The following is a 22,991-nucleotide window of genomic DNA, read 5'->3' as shown; positions in this document are numbered from 1 at the left end:
CATTGCTTAAAAGGACACTGTAATTTGAAATTCTTTTAATAACTTTTCCAAAATGGGTTTTTCTATCTCTTCTGCTCATAGCCAAGGATGTGTCCTCCTGGGGAACCAGATAAAGAGACATCAGAAAAGAGACCTTTGTCTCATTGGGCTGGCTCTAAATTCTGCATTACAATTCGTAATTTTCCTCACACACCATCCTCCACCCATCAGTGATGTCTAACACCTACTTTTTCCAGCAGTCAGTGCATGACAAAGAGCTTCTTTCTAAAGGTATCCTACTGCAATTAGATATATGATTTACTCTAGCTAGTGTGAGTACCAATAGCAGTGAAGGTGTAGTGGCATGAGTCTCAGCCTGCACTCTACAACCCTGTCCTGGAGCCTGGATACTTACTTGGGTGACTAGTCCATGCTGAAGCCCATGTGCCACGGCTCCACTGCTACTGGCACTCATGCTAGCTAGATTAACATTAACTCATGTACGTCTACACGTGCTGCAATCACACACCCTGATTACTGTATCGACATACTCAAAGTCTGGTACCTTTGCTAATGCAGTCATGTGTTTTTGATAGGAATCCTTCCATACTGATGCATCAGTCTACCCTACCCCAATCCCCACCACAGATCATTCCTCAGAGACCAATGTAGCTGAGCAGAGAGTTGAATTAAAACTTTCACTGGTGTAGAAGGATGTGAGAGAAAAGATCTCTACAGACAGGAGGAGGAGGACATAGGATCAGTCAAGCTAAGGACATGCAGTGGTGAAGTGCCAACGGAAATGGAAGGAAAGAGAATCAACACAAAGATCTGGGAGCTAGCGATTTAAACAAGAAGTGGCATGGGCAACCACCTCACTGTACAGAAAACAGACTCTGCAGTCTTCACACTCCAACCACTTCTCTTTACGGCCACAAGTGAGATCGTTAGCCATTTTCACTATTTTTTCAGCAGCTTAAACCACTAAGTAGAGAGGCACTGCATATGCATGTACCCACTAGAGATTGGAGCAGCTAACCTACTTTCTGACTTGTCAGATGAGTTACCTGGCTGGTGGTTTGGCTATGGAGATCAGCGACAACAGTGGCAGGTGAGGGGGTCAGCACAGGTTTATTCACAGCTTCCGGCTTTCTGACTTCTGCAGGGCTGCTTCTGCTGCAGCTAGGTTGCAGGGCTGGGACCTGTGTAGCATCTGTTGCTGAAGATGTTGTTGCCTCTGGCTGAGTTTCAGTGAAAGTCACTGATCGCTTTTGATCCACTGCGGGACCACAAAGTGGGGAAAGATAAATACAAAATTACTCCAATTTAGAAAAAAATATCAGAATATAACAAATGCTTTTATGTTTATATGGTGTCTTTCATCCCAAAATGATTTACATATATTCATAACTGCCATGTGAATTAGCTATTATGATCCTCATTTAGACGAGGAAACTGAGGCACAAATGGTTAAGTGACTTGCCAAAGACTGGATAGGAAGTCTGTAGTAGATCTGAGAATACAATCCAGGGCTTTTGACTCCTATTTCTGAGCCTTACCTAAAAGGCCACCAAGCGGGAGTAAAGAGCAGGCAAAATCTTGTTTTTAATTATGGCCAAAGATTTAGGTTGTAGCACATCTCCTGCAGCACTGCTCCTCTTAGGACCATCCTGATTCACTAACTCAAGGAAAAGTGCTGCCTGCTAGATCACTAACCAACGTGCTCTGCACAGGCTTCCCTTGAAAACCACTTGGATGCTTCAGGAGGTGCAGAATTCAACAACTGTATGCCCTAATTAGCAATGGTAGCCACAAAAAGAACTTCGCACCAGTGTGCCAAAGACTGAATTGGCTCCCCTATTTGCTTCTACATTCAGTCTTTAAAGTCCTGTATAGTTTAGGTCCTCACTATTTGAGAAACTTTCTCTTTCTGTGTTCTACTAGGACACCAGTTGTCGGCAGAGGCATTCTCACTAGCAATCTCTAGAGTTGCACATCTCAGTGCTGTTGACAGGGCATTCTCGGTGGAGGACACCTGACTCTTAAATCCTCTATCTGTGGGTGGGAAGATAATTCAATGTCTACGTCCATTCAGATGTCGGCCTTTGGAGAAACTACAAATTTTGTGGAAGTGTTTTTTTCTGATGTGGTGCCTGTCCTCCAGAAACTAGACTGAAACCAGTAAAATTCACATCACATGGACTACTGAAAAGCAACTGGCTGATAATTGCCAATTGCTACCTACCAGGGCTAGACGTGAACTGATAAAAAGCTACACATTCCATTACCCATCCCCCCAAACTACCCAGAACTTCTCTTAAGAACAGTCTACAGAAAGCACACCTATGTACATGTCACACACAGTAACCTGTCTTAGAAGGAAAAACACAACCTAGTAGCTCCTACTTTAAAATATTAGATGCCAGCTGTGGAAAAGCAGAAGTTGCCTCACCACTTGGTTTTGTTTTTGGCTGTATACTTCGACGAGTAGTTGAAAGTCGAGCCCCGTGACGGCTACGAGGTTCCGTTTGGGTCTTCTGACGTGAGAGAAGAGGTCTTCGTAGCTAAGGTACACAAAGCAGAGTAAAGTTAGACCAAGGAGACACTAACGTACAACTGAAATATTCACCTTTATGTGACTAAGTCATATCATTTATGCCATTCTCTTATGTATAGCCACCAATTTTTCTTTTTGTGGGTATACATGTTTTGGCATCTTTAATTTAGATATCAGTGTAGTATAAAAGCAGGTGATGAAATAATGCACTTCATACCAATTCAATTTTAATGCAATGACCTTTGTTCAAATAATATAGCTATAGGGGAAAGGATTTGGGGATTTGAAATGAAGCATAACTTCTTGCTTGGTGGTTTGGCAGACCTGAATGGTTCAGCTTGCCCAAGCACTTCCTGCTAATTCAGAGGATTATGATGCTGTAATACGTTCTGGGCAAGATGAACGAAAGATAGAAGATCTCAGCAGCAAATGGTCTGCAACAAATGAAAATGGTCATGTTCACTTCCTGTGATCTTACCTGCCGGAGGCCTCTCTTCCTTCCTAGTGGTTGCTGAAGAAGAAGATTCTGTTGTCCAGGTTCACTCTGCACGCTTGCTACCCTGTTAAGTGTTGACACTATTAGCACAACCATAGAAGTATAGTGGCTGATTAGAATAATCCCTGGCAATCATGACTAAAAAACACTAATGGCACAGTCACTTCAAAGACAGAACCATCGTCTTTGAAGGATGGGGGAAAGGATCTGTTTGGTTGCAGCTTCCAGGGTTTGGGAAGGGGATGGGAGTAGGAATCATGGCATTCAGGACTAGGCCACGCACAGGTAGCACAGAGCTGTAAAAATTGAGATTTTCAGTTTTCAGTCATTGATTGATGCATCCTATTCTGCAATACCCACTTCTCTGTGTCCTTTGTCACATTGGCCTCCACAGACAAAAGGCAAGAATGCCATTTTATTATCTCCGTTTGTTTTTTGGTGAGGGTAATTACCCAGGCTATTTCTCCCAAATGGATTCCAAAGCCTCACCTCAGTTTTGTCTTTTGGTTTCAATGTCATTTAAATAAACAAAAATGAAAAAACAACACAACTGACAAAGGTTCCATTCACATAATGGGTGCATGACTTATGCAAACAGGGTGCATTCGGTATGTCTGCAGCCTCAAGTCTCTTTGTGGCTAATAAGCAAAATAAATACAATTAAATATAAAAACAAATCTACAGTATTCTTTTAGGACTTAATAGGTTGTCAATGAAATCTGAATAACTAAAAGTTAAAAGTAAAGGCACTTTAACAATAGAAAAAACTGCTAAATGCTGTAAAGTAGTCTATGTTACTGTTCAACTAATTCCTCTGTTAACCTGATATGTGTGGCAGATTTGTTCTTCCCCTCAGTTCTTTTCACAATACTGTATTATTCCTCCCAGTTCAATCACAATTAGAGTTACTCATTAGCAGGCAATGGTCACAAATGTTTTAGGTGAGTGAGCTGAATCGGAGACAGGTATGGTTGCAATGGTAAGTAACACTTAGATGAACTTCTTTCCAAAGGAACAGCTGCCTACTTGGGACAAATCCGAACCATTAAGGCATGCATCCCAATTAAGCAGCTTCTAAGATTATTTAGTATGCACTGCTGAATATTTAGTAGTGCAGTACGTTCTGGCGTTGGCATGTCTTAATCTAAGAAAAAGAACATTCCCTTTCTTCTCAGTTTTCCGGGGCTTTCTTGGATCTTCCTTGGGAAGAGGTCAGAGCCTCTAGGGAGGTGTGATTTGACACAGAGCCTTACCAGGACTGGAGGAGAAAAAGACAAAGCTAATACTTCTGTGGGTTCATTACAACAGCATGGCCAGGAGAGTGGGTTAGCTCAACACCAGAAAATAATGTATATTTGGGTCCTTTCTCTCTTGAACAACCCTTTCAAAAGAGATCACCATCCTCTAGAGCAAATACTCAGCACAGTGCAATCTGATTTACAATGAAACATTCTAAATGTCAAGAGGAGACTATACCCCTATGAACTGCATGATCCCACAAGCTACTTCTAGCTGTCAGCATTACATTCTTGAACCAGACAATGGCCCTATAGCACATACAACTGCTTAGACTGCAGTAGACTCCAAAAGTGATACATCCTCAAGGGTATCAAGACAAATAGGCTGAATTTACATTTTTCCTCACATAAGAAATCCAGACAGCTTGACATTATATTTATACATTCTGTTAATTTTCTGCTTCTAGAATTACTTGGGTACTTGGCTCCAGCAAATATTTAGAGACTCAGAGATAGAGATTAACATGTAAATACTTTCTTTAAATAGATAAAATACTGAACCTCAATTTGTTTCTAAAGAGGCTGCAGAATATATATTTAAAATGGTGCAATAAAAAGTTTCTGTTCAACCCAGTGGCTAACTATCATTGAGTTATGGTAAGATTGTTATTACAGTTTCTGAGGAAAGATGATGATGTTTAGTTCTATGAATGGGGAGACCGACCTCTGTCAGAAAGACTAAAATTATGTTAAATGTAAATAATCTATGACAGCAATGGAACAAGCATGTCAAAAAGCGAACATAACGAAAACACCTTGAAAAACTCATTAGGTAAAGATCATTCATTATACTTGTGAGTGTGATGTTACCATACTGTACATACGTTAGACATGAGGAAAAAATGATTTCCATGGACTAATCTGTGCATTAAAGACAAACAAAGAGATGAGTGACAGAAAGGTTGGATTCAGTTGCTTTTCCTCTATGTTGGCCTGGGTTTAAGCCTCACTTACACCAGATATGAAATGAGTTTAGTGAACGGCAGATTGGAGGTAAAAGGTGGGGGAGTGTGAACAGTGGAATTTGGCAGAAAAACCTGCACAGGGCCCTTCCCCATCCTTTTTACTTTCCTATATACTCAGATTCACCCCACATTTTGAGAGAGAGAGAGAGAGAGAGAGAGAGAGAGAAAGAGTGCAAGTGTAAGATGAGTGACTGAATTTCCTGAAATAGTTATGATTCCACTATAGATGTTTTTTCCTTCTCCAGAATAGCAACAACAATCTGGTTTCAGTGAAAATTAGTTCCAAAGGGTCTGTTGACTCCGTAAGTACCCTCCCCTTCTTTTCTGCCTTTCATTGTCTAATAAACAGGACCAAGAGGGCACTGTTTTTTTGTTCTTGGTTTGGAGCAATCATTATATTTGGGAGGTCAGTTTGTGGGGACGCTACTGAACTGCTTTGAATCAAATCCAATGCCATTTTCACATGACATAGTTTATTCTACTTCTCCTGTGAACCTGGCATCTACTAGAGGATTTTTGTTGGAGCACATAAACCTGATTTGTTGGAGCAGAACACACTTGTAAACTTTCCTGTCCATCAAGAGTGCTTCTCTGTCACCTACTGGGTACCTATGACAAGGGGCCATGTCCCCATAATCATGTTACATGGTTAGCACAGAGACAGACAGACAAACAAACAAGCTGTTAATGAAAAATGATTGCCAACCGTACAACAAATGTCAGGCCAGTGTAAAATTTCATACCACACAGGACATACTGGAATAAGCATTGCCAGGTTGGCATTTATGATGTTATTTTCATGAATAACAAGAAATAATGCAACAAATAAAAGTGTGTGTTGGGGGGGAGGAGAACTAAAACCAGAAAAAGCAAGCAAATAGTTGTTAAACTGTATTAAATGGACTTTAGTGCCTGCCAGGCCTTCAGTTAACATCCAGGAAGAATGCACCTGCTGAACTTTTCAAGACACAGGCCTGGGATTTCAACAGAGTGTCAAATTTCCTCCACACTTGCCCTGTTGATATTAATTTGCTCTACTTCTCCTTACTGATCATGATTAATTTAAAACAAGCATAATTAGAAATGTTGAAATGGAATTTTTTTGTGCATCAGCTTTCAATGATAGAAAGTTCTCATTCTCTTGTCCCTTGTGCTTTGGGAAAATCTTCCATCTTTTTTCAAGTTATAACTGCAACAAATCATGATGCTAAATAAAATAGTTCCCCCCCCCCCCCCCGCACACACACACACACCCTTTCTGCATAATCTCAGGAACCTGAATGTTATTCTCTTCCTGTGTTCATTGCTGTTTACCGATGTAACTCTAATTGGTACAAGCACAAAAGAAAAAAGACTTTATTTTTGTCTTTATTTATAATTGTTCTTTTCTTTTATTTGAAATTCCTGGTTTCCATAATGTTCTATTCTTTGTTTGTTTCATTCCATCGATTGTGACTAAATATCAGCTTCTGAATTCAGCAAGCTATCCTAAGCATTTTTTATCCCTGTGCTCTAGTGAAGATCAAAGATATCTAAAGAAAAATCTTGGCCTGTTTTATTTAAACTAGTGTTCCTGAATAGAAGAATGTATTTATCCTCTGCTACAACAATGATCTCAATAAGTTGCTGTATTATCTCTCTGTTCTATTGCTTCTCTCCTTTACAGAAGGAATGCAACTTGCACATTTAAGAACACACAATACAGCTAAAATGTTGCTTTTTTTCATCTTACACAGAACTATAATTGTAGCCTTTTCACAGAGATCAGGTTAATTATCTTGAGTCTCTTTTAAGGTTCTGCAGAATAAAAGTGTCACTTTTTTAAAACAAAGAAGTCTATGACTGTGTCTTCAAAAAATAAGAAACCCCATCAGAAATAGTCTCTCTGTAGAAATCTACTTCACCGAACATGCCAACTGATCTTCTCCTTTACGGAAACTCTGTAACATAGCGCAGTACAGGAGATACAAAGTCCTGTTCTGGGCAAAGGTTGATGCACTAGTAGCTAACGGAACTCACTGTGCATCTGTTTAGACTTCAGAGATCAATATGAATTATTTTGACATTGATCTTGTCAGCTGGCTCAGCTGTCATAAAACTCCTGGACTTGTCACCAAGAGTTGCTGTGTTGCCTGACTCCCATTTATTAGAGTCAAGACATTTCACAATCAACATTAGGAGGTGACTCAATCTGCAGGTCATCTGCCAAAGGTAATCAGGTTTTCACACTAATAAAGTGAATGCATTTAACTTCCTCTATAGAGAATTTTTTTTTCTAGGGTTCTGAACTATTGCTCAGTTGCCTCTCAAGAAGACCATGTTCTTAATTATCTTTTTTGCACAGAATAATACATTTTGCTATACAGTAACATCCCTGCCACGGCCAAAGGACAATGTCTTTTTTTACAACACCTTCCACATTACCACCAATCAGAGACTGATCAAGGCAGGGCACACAAACACAAGTGACACCATGAATCATGGGGTTGATCTAAATGACACATCCAACAACAGACTTCAGTCCCCATTTTTCAATATTAAAATAAAACTGGAGTAATCTCAAACAAAACAAAATTAATTCACAAGAATACCTCTCAACACATCCTCATCTTTAAGCAAGAGTGATAAAACAACAAAGAGAGATGTGGCATACTTAAGGGAGCAGACTGTATTCTCCCAGAATGTGGGAATGCTCTCTCAGAATGAAATAAGGAGTTCGTGATGAGTGAGAGCTTTCCCACCTCATGAGGATCAGTTGAGAGGTATGATCACAGTAGTACACCAGGAAGAATGATTAACATGGCTGAGCTGACTGTTAAAGGTGCAGTCCTCCTTTTAAAATCTTACAACCAATGTATTTTAAAGGCACAGTAATAACACTGTTTGTTAAGCTCTCCTGTTCACAAGAAACGCTAGTTGCAAAGCTTGGACCCTGAGGCTGTCAGGGCAATTTTAAATAAGGATTAATAGCATTTGCCTTAAAGCTCTAAGGCGAGTGTTTGTAGAATGATAACACTTTGTAATAAGTGGGGATTCCTATAAAGGCATTCATAGGGAACTGTATTTAACATGGCTTATCAGGATTAGTATTATTAATGAATGCTAAAGAAAATAATAATGATTAAAGTGTTTATTGATGGTGATATTGTGAGATTAATATGAGGACAGATTTTTTTTAAAAGGAGGTCCCCAAATTGGTGCTCAGAAAAGGTTACATTTAAAGCGGTGGTGATACTAATGCTTCTTTCTTAGGTCTTCAGAGCAATCGCTAGCAATGGAAAAATCCACAACAGGCAGACAAATATTTTGGCTTGGCAAGATTTTTCTTTTTTTAATTCCCTCAGTTGTTAGGAATTAAAAACTGTTGGCAATCAACGCTGAAAACTGAAGTCGGGTTACTACACCTTTGACTTGCAGGCCTGAGTATCGATGAACAACAAGAGACAGACATGGAAAGAGAAACAAAGGGTGAGGAAGAGAGACAGAGGATATAGGGAACTGATTATTTCCCAGCACAGACACTGACAGACAGGTAGTGTTGACACTGTACCTAGAGAGGCTGCCCTCAGCGGCCAGGCCCTGGGAGTCATCGAGGACATTAGGTTCACTGCAGGAGGGGCAGGGAGATGAAGCATTTAGGGAAAGAAAATGCAAAAAGCATGCAATTGTCTCTGTTTTCAAGAAAAAAAATATCAACGGAATAAGAAAAGAAAAGGAGGACGGTAAAATCATTTGGTCTTGCACTGGCTCATCAGAACATATGACTCAAAGCATTGAAAGAGGAACATCTGATCAATCAAATTCTGGATAAAAGGAGCAATTTAAAAATGGAGGCTATGATACATGGAGACCTCCAAATCTATACAATACATTGCATGAGCTAAGAACCTCATTGAGGTGTGATTCTAGTGCAAATAAGGGGTGGGGAGGATGGGGCTTAGAAAGTTTTCAAACCATTTTGCTGCCTGTATTTCCTTTGATTGTATTCTATTTACTTCCAGTTTCATTTAAGATCTTCCCCCTACCACCACCCCATCAGTTCACTTTTTCAGGCTTCTCCTTGAAGTGCTAATCCACTTATCATGAACTGTAGAACAACTTTTTAGTTCTGATGCCATTAAAAGGCCAAACTGCTGGAAAGCATGATCTTGCATTGCAATGAAACTGTAAGTAAACAGCTGGAATGTATACTGGCAAATCTGTACCCAATCACACCGCCTCAACTGCTGCCTACTTCCCCCATTAAGCAGGAACAACCAGCAATATTCCATCCTGTTCCCTCAGATGTGAAATATGAAAGGTAGAAAGAGGTCTGGTGGATTACCAGCAGGAAAGCAATAATATTACTATACATTTATTAGTTTATTTATTAGTTTACATGTGTAATACACTCAAAAAATCCCAGAGACCATTGCTCATCCATGACAAAAATGGGTATGCAGTTGAGAACAAGGATTATGCTTGCTGGGCCAATGAAGTATCTACCCTACACAATCTATATTGCAAATAAACTACATTATTGTTCTCAGCATCACTAATTAAAAAGCACCACAGCCCACAGGAAAAAAATTACAGTAAAATATACTTATTTTAAAGACACTAAGGAAATGGAATGAAATGAGTTTAAAGGTGTCCTCACAAGTACCCTTTATGCAACTCTGGGATACAATTTGAGTGGCTTCTAGTTCAGCAATTACCTCCCTTATCATTGCTGGTATATACTATAGCTGTTCCTTTTAGCTGTTGCATGCTCCATACACTGAGGGATTTCTAACTGAATTAAAAACAAGGCTGGGCAAAGGGACAATGGCCAGTCATAAGATAATGCAGAATTCACATTTTCAAGGTTTATAAAAAATGACATAAATGAATCTATACATTTATCAGAGCTCTTTGCAAATCTATGTCACATATAAATAAGAAATAAACATTATTTACTGAAAAATAACAGAATTTAATTAGAAAAATCTCCTGTTCATTGGCTTCTATGTCACACACCTGACTGAGTGCAATGTACAAAACCCAAATCCTCTCTCTCTCTCTTTCTCTCTCACTCTAAAAAGAGGCCTCCAAGATTAGCTCTAGCAGACAGAGAAGTTTCTGGTTTAGAATAATCCCACTTCTCTTTCTGCCATTAGCTAATGTCCAGAGGAAACCTATTTTTTGTTCTGACTTGGGGGTTGAGATTGTACTGAGGAAACTTTCCCAGCACCTTGGGCTTTCTCCTTACTCATTTGAAATGCTGTATGCAGGACTCTGGCTCAGAAGGAAACCTCTAAGTGTATTCTGCACCCTGAAATCATGCCTACACCTTTGAAATCCACCACATCAACAGGCATGGCATTAGCAGAGAAACAATAAAGATGCTGTCAGTTTCTGACGGGAACATTTCTAACAATGAAATGTGCTTCTCATGAAGGTTATGCATTATACATTGTATTGAAGAACTGTTATGTTCTAACCTGCAGCAAGTACTTGCACTGACATCAATGGGACTACCCGAATGATTAGCCTTTTAGTACTCAGGTGCTGAATTTACCACCCTCACCCTGCTGCTGTTACACACAATATACCTTTGGAATGTCTGCTCTGGAGAACAGAGTGGGAAAGGTGAAAAGCACATGTTGTTACCTTTGGCTGGGTAACATGCCCACCTCAGCCTGAGGTGCAGACATGCTGGAGATATGGCTGGAGAACCGACGCCTCCCAATGGCACCCATAAGGTAGGCTTCCTGTTCACTTACCACACTGGGTATGCTCACTGAGTCATCTAGAAAGGACATGGGAAAGAGACCAAAAAAGAAAATAATTAATCCAAAACCCCAATGACACATTTAAAAGTTTCCAGGTAATTCCAGATCCCGTCCCATGTTCATGGCTAGTGCATGCAGAACTCTCTAAGTCAGTCAGGTCCAACACTGCAAATGTGTGCATCTGCTTAACTTTTCTACCACAAGTAGCCATAGTAAAGTAAAACGTGCATAAATGTTTGCAAGTTCAGGGCTTTAGATTGCAGGCCCTCCGTTATATATTTATACATCGTTTCGGACAATGAGTTCAGGGTCTGTAGGTGCTACCACAGTACAATTATTATTTGTAAGTTGTTCAACAAAATATGATGCCTCTTGAAAATGAAAACTATAACTGGACATTTTGCTCGTAAAAAAGTTAATACATTTCAAGAGCCAGAAAAATCAACCTTATTAAAAGATGAAAGGAAAGAGGAAGAGATGTACAGACTCAACAGCATCTAACTTGCAAAATGCAGTATTTTCTCAAATTGCTGATCTTATATTCACAACAATATGGGTGAACTTACACAAAATAAGTCTGTCACATATGTTTGATTTTGATTAGAGCTGGTTGAAATTTTCAACAAAATTTTGAAATAAAAAAATCCTGACCAACTCTATACCTAGTCTGAAAACAGAGGACAAATTCATTTAAATTTTTCCGTATTTAAAATTTTTTTTTACATTTCAAAATAAAAACTGGAGAAATTTTCATGTAATATTTCTTTCCCCCCCTTTTTTTACCAGTTCTAATTTTGATATGTTGAGATAATCTGTGGGTGAATATATTCTGATAAATTCCTGTTTCTAGGGAAAAATATTGCATATTTATATTGTAATTGCATTTAAAGATGGCATGTATCATTCAAAAATAAATCCAGAACTACCTATATTTTCACTTACATCACAAGGGAACCTGAAAGCTGTTGAAGTTTTAATTTCTTCTTATGAACACCAAGATGTGGAAGTTTTGCTGCATTTAATTATGTGAATTTGAATGCTATACCAACGCTGCTGCATTTATTTGATAAAAAAAAGTCTGTGTATTTGTAACACAAACACAATAACTCTCCTATAACATTGGAGGATTCTTTTAATCAAATGATCACTTTTGACCTGCTAGTATTTTCAACCCAACAAGTAGTTTAAATACTACTTATGGAAAGGTTCATGCTGCACGTTGTTCCTCCGACATGCCATTAACTAAACTGCCTCAATCCCTTCACTTTTAGAATTAATTTTCCCTGGAGAATTTAGGTTAATTTCTTTGGGTTATTTTGGTGGCTCTCTCATGCTTCTTTTGGCATGTCAGCCAGCTTTAAATCAGACTGGGGTGGGATAGTGCTGGCTCTAGAATCTTTACTGGCCTAGGCAAACAGGAAGATATCTATTAATCACAGCTTGCACTCACTTGTAATGAATCCAAGACTGTCACCAGAAGATATCATGGTCACCAACTACAGTGTGTAGAAACCAGGACACAAGCTGTGCAATGTTTTGTAATAAATCCATATGCATCAAGTTTCAGGAGGAGCACTCACTCTGTTAGGGACACCTTCTCCACACAACAAGCCCATACACTTCATTTCATGTTCTAGGGCCATTGCCTCTCTCATGTCTGATATTTTCTGGGAAAAGGCAGTTGTCCCCAAGCACCAAAGGTGAGTGGCAAGGGTTTCAAGCCATTAGGACAACCTCTGTACCACCAGAAGACAATAAAAGCTACAGGAGTAGGAAGCCCAAGCCTCCTGGATAGAGATGAGAGGGGCTCCTGGCTGATGGTTTTGAAAGAAGCCAGGCAAAACTTGGATGTTTCTGATATCAGGCAAACTCAGTGGTTTCAATGAGCTTCCCTTCAAACTCAAAGTGAAACTCGACTGCGCAAATCCACACAAACTATAAAAAACTAAACCCTCTCTGCAAAGAGACCCCAGGATGTTTCATACAACTCAGAACCTTTTCTGCCTCTATCACTGGGTATAAAGGAGTGGAGTATTGGCTGACAGAAGTCTTAAGGCTTGATATCCTCTGTTGATCAGCTAATGCAGTGGTTCCCAAACTTGTTCCACTGCTTGTGCAGGGAAAGCCCTTGGCGGGCCGGGCCAGTTTGTTTACCTGCCGCGTCCGCAGGTTCGGCCGATCACAGCTCCCAGTGGCCACGGTTCACTGCTCCAGGCCAATAGGAGCTGCTGGAAGCGACGGCCAATACATCCCTCAGCCCACACCGCTTCCTGCAGCTCCCATTGGCCTGGAGCAGCGAACCGTGGCCACTGGGAGCCACAATCGGCCAAACCTGCAGACGCGGCAGGTAAACAAACTGGCCTGGCCCGCCAGGGGCTTTCCCTACACAAGCGGCGGAACAAGTTTGGGAACCACTGAGCTAATGTATTACAAAACGCGCACAAATGCTTGAGTAGGTCCGACATCCCAACCAGCACAGACACTAGCCATGACTTGAGCATACACAGTGCAGGTACAGGTACACATAGGAGCCTGTGGTTTAGAGATGAGCAGGAAGTGCATAGCAAGCTGATACTGCAATGCGATGCCTGCAACATAGCCACCAAATTTCTCCTGCCTAGTAGCAGAATTAAGGCCAAAGAGGGGTGTGACGTTGTGCAGTCTATATGGTTTTATTAAAATATAAGTGAATATAATGTAACTGGGATATGCTTCATGCAAAAGGTCTCTTGTAAGGTATCATTACAAAGCTCATAATCTACTGAGTGTGATCATCCTATTTGTAGAAATGTACCACTCTTGTATCTAAAACTAGAAATATAAAACATAACTCTGAGGGCCTATTGTAATTATGTAAAGTGTGGGCCATTAAGGATGGTTTGGAATCTTGATGACTCCCATTGTCTGCAGATGGCTGTATTTACTTTAGAGACTAACAAATTTATTAGAGCATAAGCTTTCCTTTCCTTACTTAATTGGCCTCTCAGAGTTGGTAAGACAACTCCCACCTGTTCATGCTCTCTGTATGTGTGTATATATATATCTCCTCAATATATGTTCCATTCTGTATGCATCCGAAGAAGTGGGCTGTAGTCCACGAAAGCTTATGCTCTAATAAATTTGTTAGTCTCTAAGGTGCCACAAGTACTCCTGTTCTTTTTGCGGATACAGACTAACACGGCTGCTACTCTGAAACCTGTATTTACCTGTGAGTCTTCCTGTATATGTGTGTGCTGGCAAGTGAGTAATGAAGTCTTGCAGTGACATGTGATCATGTCACCTGAACTGGAATCCATCTTTAACCTGCTGCTTTTCCAGTGAGGGCGGGTGGAAACCCAGAGGCACAAAGGGTTCCCGCCTTATGCAAAAGATATATAAAGGGGTGGAAGAGAACAAGGGGGGGGGAGGAGCCATCATGAAGAATCCCCTAGCTATCACCTGAGCTGCAAAAGAGCTGTACCCGGGGAAAGAAATGTGCCCAGGCCTGGAAGGTGTCCAGTCTGAGAAAAACTTACTGAAGCATCTCTGAGGGTGAGATTATCTGTATTTAGCTTGATTAGACATAGATTTGCGCATTTTATTTTATTTTGCTTGGTGACTTACTTTGTTCTGTCTGTTACTACCTGAAACCACTTAAATCCTACTGTCTGTATTTAATAAAATCACTTTTTATTTAGTAATTTACTCAGAGTATGTATTAATACCTGGGGGAGCAAACAACTGTGCATATCTCTCTGTCAGCGTTATAGAGGGCAAACAATTTGAGTTTGCTCTGCATAAGCTTTATGCAGGATAAAACGGATTTATTTGGGTTTAGATCCCAATGGGAGTTGGGTATCTGAGTGCTAAAGACAAGCACACTACTGTGAGCTGTTTTCAGGTAAACTTGCAGCTTTGGGACAAGTGATTCAGACCCTGGGTCTGTGTCTGGAGCCAGATGGGAGTGTCTGGCTCAGCAAGACAGGGTGCTGGAGTCCTAAGCTGGCAGGGAAAACAGAAGCAGGGGTAGTCTTTGCAGCTCCCAAGGGGGTTTCTGTGATCCAACCCGTCACAAGGGGACTGTTTAGCTAAATGCCTTATCAGCATTGTGAGGACTGCCCGTGTCTTTTCTGCTTTATTTACGGTCTACACCTGCACCCTACCGTTCCTCAGCCCTGTGCTCAAGAGTATGGAAGGAAGCACGTAAGGACTTGACATTAACAACTGCATAGTGTGGCGACCACCCCTAATGCTGAACTGTGCCCACACGTGCCCTCTGTTCACACGTGTGCTGGAGAGCAACAGCCTTTTCCTCCCGGCTGTGCACAGAACAAGGGCTTGCAGCATTAAGGCCTCACCCTGTAAAGAGTTGCTGATCATTCTACTGCTCAAAACAACACCCCCTTCTGCCTGTACAGCAGAGCTAGGCCTAGGCAACAAGGAGCTGCTACTGTACTCTGATCCTGCCCCAGCAGCCACATACTTTCTTCATCCTCCTCATCCGTGCGGCTCAGAGTGTCCTGCGAAGCCTGATGGGAAGGCTCGCTGTCCTGCTCCCAGACGGTGCCGGTGCCTGTGTTGGAGCGGGACATGGTAGCGAGGCTGAGGCGGTACGCAGAGGTGGAAGTGCCCACGGTGCTGATGGAGGTCTTCCCTTGGTAGGCTGCACAGAGTGGAAAAAACAAAGCCGAGTCAGTTCCGATGCTGAAAGAAATATTGTTCCCAGTAGGGCGAGGGCGTCTTCCTCAGCCTGGGTTTATGGGGAAGGCAAGAGAAGTGGGAAAGACAGAGGGCCGAATGGCCTTCTGCAGCAGCTGTGAAAGAGAACTCTCCCACTGCTTGTGCTTACTTGACACCAGATCAATACAACAGCACTAGCTCAGCTAGCCTGTAAGAAACCTTTGTCACTGCAAAGATTTCTTATGTCCTCCGATTTTCTCCCTGAGCCCTACTGCCATATTCACTGCCTCTCCGCGACTTTTAGCAAGCAAGGCTAGGGTGACCAGACAGCAAGTGTGAAAAATCGGGACGGGGGTGGGGGGTAATAGGAGCCTATATAAGAAAAAGACCCAAATATCAGGACTGTCCCTATAAAATCGGGACATCTGGTCACCCTAAGCAAGGCACATTATTATGGGGCAAAACAAGTGGAGCTACTTTCTTTCTAAGAACAAAGTAGTCGATGTAAAGTTTCCTACAATCTGGAAGTAATGACTGCTCTCTAGTGGCAGCAAATGTACACAGCAAAGGACAAAGTTTGCAGAAGTGGCCACTTTATGAATGGTCAGGAGTTTTCCTGTTGATTTCAAGGCATAGATTTGGGCCAAAAAATGCTCAGCTGTCCTTTCACAGGGAAAAAAGAAAAGAAATATCTGCTGCTAATAAACAAGTAGGCTAATCCTAAAAGAGGGGAGCCAAGACTATCTAGATTTTAAAAACTATTTTCACCTCTACAGCCTTGGTTAGAATGCACTTTGGTCAGTAGTGACTAAAAGAGGCTACCATCTGACAGCTGTGTGAAAGCATATGAGAAGTGAGATGGTGTTCTTAGTTTAGTTAGTGGAGAGGTGAATGTAACAAGGCTGCCATTACAACGGGTAGTAATTTGCACTTTTGTTGTCTGTCTCAGCTGATGGGGCAGTGATTGACAGGGCATGAAAACCAACCCTGTTGCCCTCAATGTGTTGTGGCACATTAACGAGGCAGCACGGGGGAGCTCTGTATGATGTACCTCGTCTTTTCATAAAGAAGGGGCTTCAGTCTCCTGGGCTGCCACGCCAGCACCTTTTGCAAGCACAAAACTCACTTAAAAAAAAAAATTACCATGCGTAAAGCACCTGCTGCTGTTGGTGTGCTGTGCACCCCAACAGAGAGGACGAAGATGTCAGTGCATTTCTGTTTTTTGTAAATTCCATGTATTTGTTGTAGAAGGAGGAGCTGCACATTTTTATGCGTTTAAGTTTCCATACATTAAATCAAGTTTCACACACAGGGCTATACATGGGCAAAATTATTGTTTCTTGCCGTATGTACCCACACAGAGGGGTAAGAAATCCTCTCTCCTCTGCGTGCGAGCATCCTCCCCCTCCCAAGACAGCCTTACCTGACCCACTATGCACTGCCTCCTTCAGGATCTTGAGCTCGCTGTTGAATTCTGTGATGAGGGAGCTCTTGCACAGAGGGCGTGGTATGAAGCGCCTCTCTAGCTGGTCAGCGATATGTTGTCGGGCAGTCATCTCCTCGTGATTCTCTGCGGGTTGGGCCAGCAGCTGACAGAGAGGCACAACAACCCCTGTTAGCACAAGAACACCCCAGCATCACAGAGAAACAATGTTCTGTCCCTTTCCAACTAGCTCGTGAGTGCTCTGGCATCGCAGTCCCCTGGCTGCTTGTACACCTACAGGCTGAGGATTTTTGTCCGTGTATGTAAGAAGTTGCTACAGCAACAAGCAGAAGGATGTTATCTCGCTAGGGATGAGCTTTGTAGTTGCATGTGAAAACACAACCAAACACGCAGGTTCTCTCTCCGCTTTTTGGAATAGTCCCTGCCCCAAAGAGCTTACAATCATAGAAAGGTGGGGCTGGAAGGGACCTCGAGAGGTCATCGAGTCAAGACCCCTTTGCTGTGGCAGGACCAAGTAGACCAACCCTGACAGGTGTTTGTCCAACTTGTTTTTAGAGGCTTCCAACGATGGGGACTCCAGCTATACATGTCAGCGTAAGTAGTAGCAGCCTGGGCACATCAACTGCCTGTCCATTATCAAGAGCTGTGTTGGCTTATGGCTCAAAGCCAATACAACGTGGGAAGGCACTTCCCATCAGATAAAGTCAGTGCAAGTTTCTCCCCCCGACCCAACCAACAACCCCGTTTAAAAAAAATATTCTCTTGATACATCCTGCTACCCATCCCAGATCCTGTTCGTTAGATCCACACCACCCCCTAGTGGCCTGGTTTCTCAGGGCTTGTGTTCATTGCCGAGTTAGTCTGGGCTCTTACTTGGGCGTTGCGCCTAACCCAGCTCCCATCCACACACAAAAACCTTTGACCTGAGGTTGGTGCTTTCAATCCAGGTTAACTGGCCCATCCTGGGCTATAGTGCTAAACCCTGATTCTGCTTTCACTCAGGTGGGTAACCCACTCACTTTTTGCAGTGAGCACGCAGGCTAACCCACTTGAGTGCCAACAGTCATCCAGCACCTTCCCATAATTTCTCCATCGTGTGCCAAAATGGACAGACAAGTTCTCCCACAATCCACTGGGAGAGAATCACTGCAGCACAAAGAACCATGGGCTGTCCCCCAGAAATCCCAGCGACACACCAGGGGGAGTGCAGCACCAGTGACCACACAGCAATGTGGGTGGTGCCATGCAGCTTGGCTGCTCACACCTGGGCTAGGCTATGTCAGGTGCTGATCATCTGGGCTAACTCTGCAGTGAAGACGTACTCTTACTGGTTGGGGCAGAGAACTAACCCTGTCACCAGGGTATCTGGGAATTGCAGCTCACTCCTTCACCGATCTCCAGTGTGTGCCCGACACGGACCTCGACAGTTACTGTTAAGAGCCAGGGGAAAGAGTGGGGCAACTGTAAGGCCTCTGGCCTGTCCCCCTGAACACTTTAAAAATGTTTCTCATTCTGTCACTGGGCCATCCAGGAATTAGACAGGCCTTTGAGTTGGTGGCAGAAGGTCCCTCATGCAAGATTAATTCATGAGGGGATAGCTGGTTTATGAGATCTCTCTACCAATCCCAGGCTTCACCAAATTATTTGGCAAGCCAGGGTTTATGGGGGACTAGCATTTGGATTTTTCCATACACAGACCCGACACCTGTAACCACTAATCTGAAATTAATACAAACATTAGCCCCAAAGCTGAGCCAATTTATATAAAGTCGCCTCAATAGTGGCCACTTGTGACCTCCTTTCTAAGGCTCTGATCCCAGTAGTTGACCAAGTTCCTGCAATTACCTTTGAAGTCAGGGGATGCTCAGTGCCTTGTGGGATAAGGCCCTAACAATGCAAGGTGAAATGCCTGCCCAGTGTGTAAGGATTCCCCTGTTAGCACCTTGAATGCTGGCCCATGAGAAATCTTCCTGGCTTGTGGAATGCTGGAGGCTTCCTTTACTCTGCCTATATGTCTGCCTGAGAGAGCCACCACCCAGCCGGACGGTGGAGGTTGAGCTGATGGATAATTTACATTTACTCTAATATCTATTATTACATTATCAGGGGGAGGAATAGCTCGGTGGTTTGAGCATTGGCTTGCTAAACCCAGGGTTATGAGCTCAATCCTTGAGGGGGCCATTTAGGGATCTGAGGCAAAAATCTGTCTGGGGATTGGTCCTGCTTTGAGCAGGGGGTTGGACTAGATGACCTCCTGAGGTCCCTTCTAACCCTGATATTCTATTCTATCATCATTAACCTATCCAAGTTCCAAGAGAATTTCAGGAGATGGTGATAAGTCCCATTCTGCACCAGTGTGGCGTTGTGGATCCGCTGCATTAGAATTCCCATCATTATAACTTACTCTTTGAGTTGCCCCTAAAAATCCACCGTGATGGATGCTCCTTAGCTGCAAGAGGGTCTGTACACAGGTCTACTAGAGAACCAAGATCTCGGAAATGCCTCCAGCCATCCTTCCGAGACAAAGCACAGGAGTCAGGGGTCATTTCCTATGCAAAAATACTCTTCTCCCCAAGACTGTGGTCGCCCCCAAAGCCCATGTCACATTCTCCTGGCAAGGCAGTGTGGGGTGTCTTGCCTAAAAATATTATCTAATGAAGCAGCAGAGACCAGGGAGAAAGCCAGTGTTACCTTGCACTGAATGAAGGGCCGCAGAAGCACAAAGATAGGGATCCGGGTGCGAACAATAAAATCCAGGAAGTCCCAGAGGGCCAGCCCTCCCACCTTGCGCAGGGCCATCTCTTTGACTTGCAGGCTCAGCCAGTACCACTGGCTGCCAAGCTGACGCTCAAAGCACACGAGGATCACCTTCAGGGCTGCAGGGGAAAAAACGCCAGCATGTGTAAAGCACTGCAGAGCCAGAGCCATTAACTCCAGCCTTTAACAGCTGGAGTATTTGCAGCGAGCAGTGCAGTATACACACACACCTAGGCCAGTTTCTTTACCATCAGCTGCTAACTCCTGCTGGGGAGTAGGGCAGTCTTGGGGTTAGCGCACAGGACCTGACAACAGGAAGCACAAGTTCTGTTCCCAGCTCTGCCAGCAAGATACTGGAAGATTTTCCTTCTGTACAGCTATGTTCCTTTAATTTCTCCATGAGGTACCACCCAGTCCAAAGTTCCTGGGCCGCCCTAAAGAATTCTTTCCCTTTCCTGGGGATTTACTTCTTTCAAAACCAGTCCAGCATGGGGATAGGTTCCATTCTCTGATCAACGACAATGGAGAGAAATCAAGGCTGTGCAACGCCCCAGAGGGAATGGCCATGTAACTGCTGTTGGGAGGTTGTTAATTGGGCTATGAAGAGAGACCTTGCAGTACTGCAGCTGCCAGAGCCATACACCAAAGGTTATTTTGGATCCAAGAAGCCAAGTATCAGAATCCATTAGCACAACCCATTGAAAAGGTAATTTACGAATGAACAAGGTTTAGGCTGGAAATGAGGCTGCTTATTAAAGGCTAGATTGTGACATGGGGGTATATCCCCAAGTGGGGCAGTAAGAATGGCCCTTACCCTCCCACTCGGGATACACAGACCTTGGGCCCAGGCACAGAAGAATAAGCAGGGCTATTTGTCTCCTTGCTCCTTCCCCAGCAAAAGATGGTTGGGGAAGTGGATGCAGATTTGACTCCACCTCCTCTGCAAGTTTGCCCAGACTAGCTGACCAGTGTGTGAGTGCTAGCGTAGGTCAGCAGCCAATTACCCCTCCCAAGAGCAAACGGAGCAGGAGAAGATCTATCAATCAGTGAAGTATCTCTAACAAGACCATGCCTGCCAGAGCTATTCCTGGCTTGGTGCAGCATGTGCACCACTCAATGCTCATGGCAGTGGCTAAAGCAGCTGTAAATGGCTCAGCGTATGCCTTCACTGTAGCCGGGGGTATAATTGTCACCTCGAGGAGCCATAACACACTAAAAATAGCGCACAACTGCAGTGGCCCAAGCGTGGGACAGGCCAGCGGCCACAAGTAAGGATCTAGGGTCTTGGACGGGATCACCGCCCCTCCTGCTGCATGCACTGCCATGGCTACACTTCTGTTTTTGGGGCGGGTGTGTCTACTCCAGCTGGAAATGACACCTTCTGGCGGCAGGGCAGACATAACTTCCAGTCAGCTTGTGCCTGTGAGGATTTTCTCTGCCTTCCCAGGGGTTTTCTAAACGCTTCCTTTTATTTTTCTCTCTTTTGATGGGTGAGGGGAAGCTCTCACTCACCCAAGTAAGCCGCTTGGCTGGTGGACTCTGCGAGCCCTTCCCTGCGCAGGTCCTTCCCAGCATCCCCTGGGGTGGAGCAGTGCGCAGGGGAGCTCTCCATCATGAAGTTCTTGCTGCGGGACGTGCTGATGATCCGAGGTGGCAGAAGGATGTTAATAACAGTCTGGAGCAACAAAAGGACTTCAGGCTGCTCCAGCCAGGGACTGTCTGAGATCCATCAAAGGGGGTGGCAGGCAAAGGAAAGAAAGAAAACAGATGAGGCCAGATCCTCTCAAAGCCATGCAAAAGCCTCAGCCTCATTTTCAGTTCCCAGCAGTGACGTAATCAGAACATCCCTCAAACCAAGCCCATCCCAACCTTGTTATGTTGCTTCTCCTGTGAGCAAAGGCAAAGTTATTCTATCTCCAAAATGCACGCTTGTCTGGCATCATCAAACCCTATGAGCATAATGACTCAACCTCTTCTCTTCCCCTCACTCTTTGCTTTCACGCCTGTATTTGAGGTAGGCGCGTAAAAGTGACCACAATCTACAGAAGAAGACGGAGTGAGAGCATGATTTGGACCAGACAACTGGCAAGGAACCGGGTGAACAGCAACCAACAGTGGCAAATTCCCGCCCCCGTAGCTCTGTATCTTACACTATGGTGAATTTTGACTTGTTCAGAACTCTGTCATTGTTCTGATTTCAAAAGGAGGTGCGCATCTGTTAAAGAGTGAGTTTGAGAACCACTGATCTGTGACACAGCTGAAACAAAAAGGAGAAACAACAGCTCCCATTGTAGCTCATTTCCATCACCCCAATGAGCTCTAACAACACCGAGAAAAAACCAAATAAGAAGCAACAGTAGGAAAGGCAAATATTTGTTGTCTGGGAGGGGGGAACTCTTTTTGTTAAATAATCATCAGACCTTTGCTTCCAGATCCTACTGTGAGCACAAACGGAATCAGTAGGTTTAAAAGCATTCCTTCTCTTCTCTCCTGATTGGTGAATGGGGAGATCACATGGCTTAAGGGAAAATCTTCTTTCAAAGCCTGCGCAGTAATAATAAGAAAGGATTAAATGATTTCATCAGAAGGTTAGAAATACAAACCACTGTGGAGAATGATGATTCCCATAGGCTTTGTTTACATAGCACAACACAGGTGATGGACTGATAAAATTACAAGCTCTGAGGAGGCCTGAATAGGAGTAGAGCATCTAAATGTCACCTGTTTTTAACATAATCAAGTGATAAAGGGCATTCTGATCTCAAGTACACCATTATAAATCCAGACCAATCTATTCGGAGTCAATTTGTTGTTATTCCAAATCGACGGTGGTACCAATGAGATCAGAATCCAGACTGAATTACCTGGAAAAAAAAGAGCAGAGGGAATTATACCAATGACAAAAACAGCATCTCCCCATTTTCTGAATGTGGAGGTTACTCCGGGATCCACCCTCACTTCCCAGCCTCTTCACTTTGCTTCACTGACCCATAAAACCCTGATGTTATGGTGGCCTCCCTTCCTGAAAACAAGTAAAACCCACACTTGGATCTTGACAGTTATTCGAGTCTGAATGAAATGCC

General features: G+C 43.2%; 1 protein-coding gene across 15 annotated transcripts in view; it reads right to left on the bottom strand.

Moving 5' to 3' along the window:
• The window catches only part of UNC80 (unc-80 homolog, NALCN channel complex subunit), a 175,886-nt gene that overhangs the window by 5,107 nt on the left and 147,788 nt on the right, over positions 1-22,991 (bottom strand). For 13 of the 15 annotated variants that reach the window (XM_065561073.1, XM_065561060.1, XM_065561071.1 and 10 more), the window contains 10 exons: positions 22,329-22,452; positions 21,421-21,627; positions 19,843-20,027; positions 17,131-17,296; positions 15,511-15,690; positions 10,927-11,065; positions 8,846-8,902; positions 3,015-3,096; positions 2,432-2,543; positions 1,047-1,258 (listed from right to left, as the gene is read on the bottom strand). In XM_065561073.1, coding sequence (XP_065417145.1) covers positions 1,047-1,258; positions 2,432-2,543; positions 3,015-3,096; positions 8,846-8,902; positions 10,927-11,065; positions 15,511-15,690; positions 17,131-17,296; positions 19,843-20,027; positions 21,421-21,627; positions 22,329-22,452 — 1,464 coding nt within the window. The remainder of the gene's footprint in view (positions 1-1,046; positions 1,259-2,431; positions 2,544-3,014; positions 3,097-8,845; positions 8,903-10,926; positions 11,066-15,510; positions 15,691-17,130; positions 17,297-19,842; positions 20,028-21,420; positions 21,628-22,328; positions 22,453-22,991) is intronic. The other 2 variants (XM_065561066.1, XM_065561075.1) reach the window with 1 other exon arrangement.

Source organism: Chrysemys picta, chromosome 11, assembly GCF_011386835.1.
Source record: "Chrysemys picta bellii isolate R12L10 chromosome 11, ASM1138683v2, whole genome shotgun sequence".
Classification (NCBI taxonomy): domain Eukaryota; kingdom Metazoa; phylum Chordata; order Testudines; family Emydidae; genus Chrysemys; species Chrysemys picta.
The sequence above is the reverse complement of the archived record's forward strand: the minus strand, read 5'-3'. Positions and strand labels throughout refer to the sequence as shown.